Genomic DNA, 6,049 nt, shown 5'->3' on the forward strand with positions numbered 1-6,049 from the left:
ACGTATTTATTTTCATTTCAATTCAGGTTAGATTTTTTTTGTGCGCAACACAGATTTTCTGTGCGCAGAGACCGTGCCAGCAGTGCGCAATTGCGCACCCGCGCAGCTTAGAGGGAACATTGCTCCTGAAGGCGACCGTTTTATGCTTTTCCTTGTTTCTCGAGGCCTGAGTGTGAGACAAAGTTGGATTAGTCTGAAGTAAGAATCGTGCAAAGCTAACCTGTGTGTACTTTCATTGAAAAGAAAAAAGAGGCAGCAGCGACTGAACAGTTCCACGTTTATTTGCATTGACAAGAAGCATCAATTCTTCAGAATAAAAGCTTTAGTGCTTTCTCTCGTTTGCATAAAATAGTAAAACACACAAAAACAAACTTTTACTTTTTGCCCACTTACTCTGTGTCTCTTTGTCTCACATTGACTGGCAAGAAATCCAAAAACAAAAACAGGAAATAACAGATTATCAGGCTACAATCAATACATCCCATTCACAGCGTACCCCAGCCTCAAGCTGTGACATCACCGTATCCCCTCAGTGTGCTCTGATGCTGCATCACACATATACACCTACATACTGCATTAGTTCACGTGACGCCGTGGCTGCCATGCTGCTCCAAATACATGCGTGTGTGTGGAAACACAGGGCTGATCTCTCGCTGACCTTTCAGCCGATGTTCGGTGTGCTATATGTGCTATGGGACACTTATTTAGGTCAGTTAAATAGTTTTTTTTAACCAAAACATTTGTCTCGTATCTCAGAAGGTTAAAAATATAAAATAAAGATGGCTGACTGAAGTGAGCAAAAGCAGCAAATTTTAGAGGTTTATGTGAAAAAGCCCGGAAAAACAGGAGCTTTTATTTTGGAAACCTGCTATGATAAATACACTTGACTAACTTCACACAATCTGAGGTCTTTCTGAGCATCATGAAAGCTTTCTAACAAATTATATTGTTTTATTTTGAAAATCTAGCAAAATAGACAAGTTCCAGTAACTGAATAGATGATTTTTTTTAACTAAAAAACAAAAACAAAAAAAACAACAACCGTCATCTTAAATAATCTCAATGAATTCCCAACTAACTAGAGGATTAAATGTAGAAAATGTGGTAACTTCCAATAACTAATGGAGGCTTTTATTTTGAAATAAGCGAACGTAACTTGTTTCACACAATCAAAAAAAGGTCTCTTATTTTGACATTCTCACAGAAATAAATTACCTTGATAACGTCTAGACAACTAATTAAAGGCTTTTATCTTGAAAAATCATTTAAAATTATTTTAGTCCTGATCCCCCCTCCCCAAAAAAGGATTTTTACTTTGAAAATATTGAAATAATTTAAGTAGTTTCAGGCTGTTTAACACAATAACATGATCAGCTTCTCTCTGATGTATTTGAATAAAATGTTATTTTTGTTTATCCTAACTTCACGCCAGTTATTTTACTCATTTACGACTATAAAATGTCATAAAACAACCTTCTGTCTGTGGCCTGTTGTTTCCTGTCGCACAACAAAGCAGCGCAAAATGAGTTTATTTCATACAGAAACGTCAGAAGCCAAACGCAGACCCCCTGAGCCACGGCATCCACGTGTCTCACTCTGACGTTCATTGGTTTCTCCTAAAAACTGTAAAGTGTTGGACTTTCATTCTTTTCAAATATGGTGCAGAGGAACGTTTGAGTGCCAACAGTCTGAAGACACTCAGCCTTGAACTTGGACTGAAGGTTGTTAAAGGATTTTTCTTACAAATATAGAAAAGGCTGGTGTCGCGTTATCCGAGAGAATTTCACTAACGGTTCCTCACAGTCCTCCTCCGGAAGTCATATGTGATGCCTCCGTGACTCTCTGCGTTTATACGGAGTGTTTTTGTGCATTTAACTCCAAATGAAAGCTGGAGCAGCAGTAACCCTCTCACCTGACTCACCTGTCGCACCTGTGCTGCCCGGCACGTGACTGAATCCCTGAGAGCTTGAAGCATAGACAGCAGACAAAGTGTTCACTAAAAGCAGGTTGTGAGATGTTGTTCTTGGAGGTTAATTTAATCCTAGCACGGCCAGCTCCGCTCGTGTGGCTTTTGTAGTCATAGTAACACACCTGGGGACCGGGTTTCTGGCTCTCCCTGATTTCTTCTTCATGATATGGCTTCTAAAGAGACTTGCGGCTATTTCTGAGGTTAACTTAGACTACGGGGCACCGTTTGGGCTCGGGGGGCTCGGATTAGGACGCGGGGGTCTTCTTCTCCTTCTGCCGCAGGTGAATCTTCATGTGCCGCCTCCTCTCATCGCTGCGTGCGAACTTCCTCCCACACTGGTCGCAGGTGAACGGCTTCTCTCCGGTGTGCGTGCGGATGTGCGTGGTCAGGTGGTCGCTCCGGCTGAAGTTGCGCATGCAGATGCGGCACTGGAACGGCTTGTGGCCAGTGTGGATGCGCAGGTGCCGGCTCAGCTCGTCCGACCGGGAGAACCGGCGGTCGCAGCTCTCCGCCGGGCACGGATACGGTCTCTGGTCCACGGGGGTCTTGCTCGGGCGATTCGGGTACTTCCGGGGTCTTAAGATGGGCCTGAGGGGGAGGTTCTGGTGGCCGGGGAAGGGGGCGGCCGCCGGGCCTTCGGGCGCGCTGAGCGTAAAGTTCCTGATGGTGTTGAGAGGCGTGAGCGGCGGAGGCACCCGCAACGAGTCCAGCGGGTACGGGAGGGCCTTCCTCTCCGGGAAGCCGGCGTGCATGTCCCTCTGGCAGCTCTGCGGGTAGAAGCCTCCGTACTCCGGCACGATGGAGAGCAGCGCGCCATCAGCGGCCGGTTTGGGCGCAGAGCTGTAGGCGGGAGGCGGGTGGTAGGACACCGCGCATGTGGAGGTGGACAGGTAACCCTGGTCCTGGTACACGTCCCCGCTGCAGGAGTAGGACTGGGGCGGGTGGGGGTGTGAGTGTGGGTGGGGGGGCGCGTACATGTGGCTGATATCCGGCTGGCCGTGCGCCATGTTCCCGTCTCCCGCTCCTCCTCGTCCTCCGCCTGCTGCTTCTCCCGCGTAAATGTTGGGTGATGCTGATCCGGACCCCTGTGCCGGTCCCGGGGGGGCGATGTCCGCACTGACCACGTTGATCACGTCCCCCTGCGCCCAGCCTGGCCCCCCGCTCCCGGAGTCCAGGGAGAACCTGCCGCTAAACGCCACCGGCTGCGTGCGTAAAGTGGCCACGTACTGCGCCAAGTGGCCCTGGAGAGAGAGCTCAGGTGAGCCGAGATCACCTGCAACACAGAGAAGAGCGCAGTCAGACACATTCACAGGAACAAGCTCAGTACCTCCATCTAACTTGTCCGTCCACATCCTCGAGTGTTTGAAACACACGAACGCTTACCGCCTCCATCCCCACCACCGTCCCGCCCTTCAGCTCCCTCCGGCCCCACGGCCTCCTCCTTGAACACCATCCCCGTTTCTGCGCACACATCTTTGGGAGCACCGTCTGGGATGCTGCCGAGAGACGCCGAGACTTCAGCCGCCGTCTTAGCGCTCATGTTCACCGACTCTCAGACGTGTTCGGTGTCTTCCCTCATTTTCTCCGGTCCGCCTCTCATCCTTCGTTAACCACTCCGCGGAGGCGCGGCGGGGTTATAAAGGGAATCTCCCGGTGTCCCGTTGCGTCATTCACCAAATATGGAGTCGGGTTTAAAAATAAGAATAATAATAAAAAAGGAGAGGGAACTCCAGAAATAGGAGCTTCCCGTGACGAAACACGGACCAAATAAATGATGTTCAGTTCATTCGCAAAACTTCAAGAGTGGATTTAAAATTTACTGCTCAATTTCAGCATGTTATCACTATCATGCGCACGTGCTTTGCGTTGTTTTGGTTTCATATAAAGGGGGAAGAAAAGATGTTCCATTATTCGGAATTCCGGTCCCCCTGTCTCCATAAAAGGACTCTCCGGTGAGGTGAGAGGAGCTCCGCCTACGTATATGGCGGTATCCGGTTAAATTGGGTTGCATTGTGTTGTCTTCGTGCCAGCTGAGCCCACACACTGACTGCGCACACCCATTTGTTTTCGCTCTTGTCTTGTCAGGAACAGATTACTGCTCTGACTGAGTCCCGCTATGGTTGGCCCGGTGTGAGATGGATGGGGGAGAATAATCATTGGAATCATCTCATCGCTGCTCTTGTACAAACATGGGTGAGATAATAAAAGAAACGTCCAAGTGCAACATCAGATCATCAGCCGAGAGTCCTGTAAGTTAAAGCTGAGGATCAGGAAGTGTTAAAACGTGTAAAATGACCAAACAGATTCTCTCTCAGGCTCTGTTTCAGCATTTAAACCTTCTCTGAGTCTCTCATCCCCAAAAAAATATTTGCAGGTGAGCTCAGAGCTCTCGGTCTGCCGAGCATACATGAACATATTAAAGGTATTTACTGGTTTAGCAGGTATGGAAGCTTGTTTATGCTACTGGGGGGGGAAAGTAGACATTGCCAGACAGTCCTACTGACTCACACTTAACTGGAAAAATTGAGTTAACCTGAAACTTAAACTAGCATCCACAGAGTAAAGAGTTAAAAAAAAAATTATTAATCCTTTATTTATCCAGGTAAAAAATCTCATTGAGATTAAAAATCTCATTTCCAAGAGAGACACCGCTTGTGTTGAGATTTAAAGATTTGTGAACGATGTCAGAAGTGAGTCTGTCCACTCAGTAGCCCCCTCGGCCCTTATTTACAGCTTCATTGGAGGATTTTCTAAATTGCACACGGTTTCAATAAATGAATTCAAACTTAGACAGAAAAGTTTGACACTTATGAATATGAATCAGCTCGTTTTCTCTTCTACTGCTGCTCAAACTGGACTGATGTGGATTTGAAAACACGCTTCATGTTTCAGAGTTTTCTGATGATCATTTCTGAATTTTATCTGAAGCTTTTAAGCTTCAAAGGTTTTAAAGGCTCAGTTTGGGTTTATAACAACTGCTGACCTGCACACATGAAGGAAGGATCGGGCGAACATTCATGAACACACTGGCATGTGCAGGAACACAGAAGCAGCTCACTTTGCATCTTGAATTTTGAAATAGCGGCACAAATGTTTATCTATCAGCTGGGATCTGTTTGTTTGCTTGATAATTTATTTCCATCGTGTAAACAAACAAGTACGTTTAGGAAAGAAAAGAAGAAAAATGCTATACAAAATAAAATTATTACATTTCAGTATTGCTTCAACTGTTCTGATTCAGTTACATGTCGAAAGGAGCTGGAAGAATTACACGCTTATTTAACCCCGCCCCTTTTCCATAAACATTTAGTCAGTTTCCTCAGTGATATAATCTGCAGTAAAATTAGCGAACAGGTTTCTGTCATCACATCATGAAATCTTCTAAACAGAGAATTTCACTGAATCTCAACATGTTTCCTTTCTTTATAATTCATGAGGATCATATTTTTATAACTCTTTTTGAACTGTTTTATGTTTGGACGTTTCTTTAACTCCACATTCAAACTGTTCCACAGTTTCACTCCACGCACAGAAACACAAACGCTTTTTCTGGTAGTACCGACCTTCACAAATTTGTGTAAGATGTGTAAGTTGAAGAATTTTGGGCCCAACAGTGACCCCTGGGGTACACCACAAGCAATGTCCACACATAAGGAGCAACAACAGTTTAATTTCACAAACTGCTTCCTGTCTCTTAAATAACCAAGAACCCAATTTAAAACTACCCCTCTGACACCACAACGTGCCAGTTTTATTATTAATATATCGTGATCTATAGAGTCAAATGCCTTTGTGAAGTCTATGAATAACCCAGCCACGTGTTGCTTTTCGTCTGTGAAATTTGTGATGTATTCATCCATCCATCCATCCGTCCATCCATCCATCCATCCGTCCATCCGTCCGTCCATCCATCCATCCGTCCATCCATCCGTCCATCCGTCCATCCATCCGTCCATCCATCCATCCATCCATCCATCCGTCCGTCCGTCCATCCATCCATCCGTCCATCCATCCGTCCATCCGTCCATCCATCCATCCATCCATCCATCCATCCATCCATCCATCCGTCCGTCCGTCCAT

General features: G+C 46.2%; 1 protein-coding gene across 1 annotated transcript; it reads right to left on the minus strand.

Annotated features, from left to right (window-relative positions):
* Positions 1-260: 260 nt before the first annotated feature.
* Positions 261-3,567, minus strand: LOC146560660 (E3 SUMO-protein ligase EGR2-like). The gene is made up of 2 exons (XM_085296078.1): positions 3,353-3,567; positions 261-3,242 (listed from the first exon to the last, which is right to left on the minus strand). Exons 1-2 carry the CDS (start codon positions 3,507-3,509, stop codon positions 2,215-2,217), a joined length of 1,185 nt encoding a protein of 394 aa, XP_085152204.1. The 5' UTR covers positions 3,510-3,567; the 3' UTR covers positions 261-2,214.
* Between the last annotated feature and the right edge of the window lie 2,482 nt (positions 3,568-6,049).

The sequence above is a fragment of the Mchenga conophoros genome, linkage group LG13 (genome assembly GCF_057382185.1).
Source record: "Mchenga conophoros isolate Kocher_MC1m ecotype Shallow Benthic linkage group LG13, M_conophoros_male_GT1.1, whole genome shotgun sequence".
Classification (NCBI taxonomy): Eukaryota; Metazoa; Chordata; class Actinopteri; order Cichliformes; family Cichlidae; genus Mchenga; species Mchenga conophoros.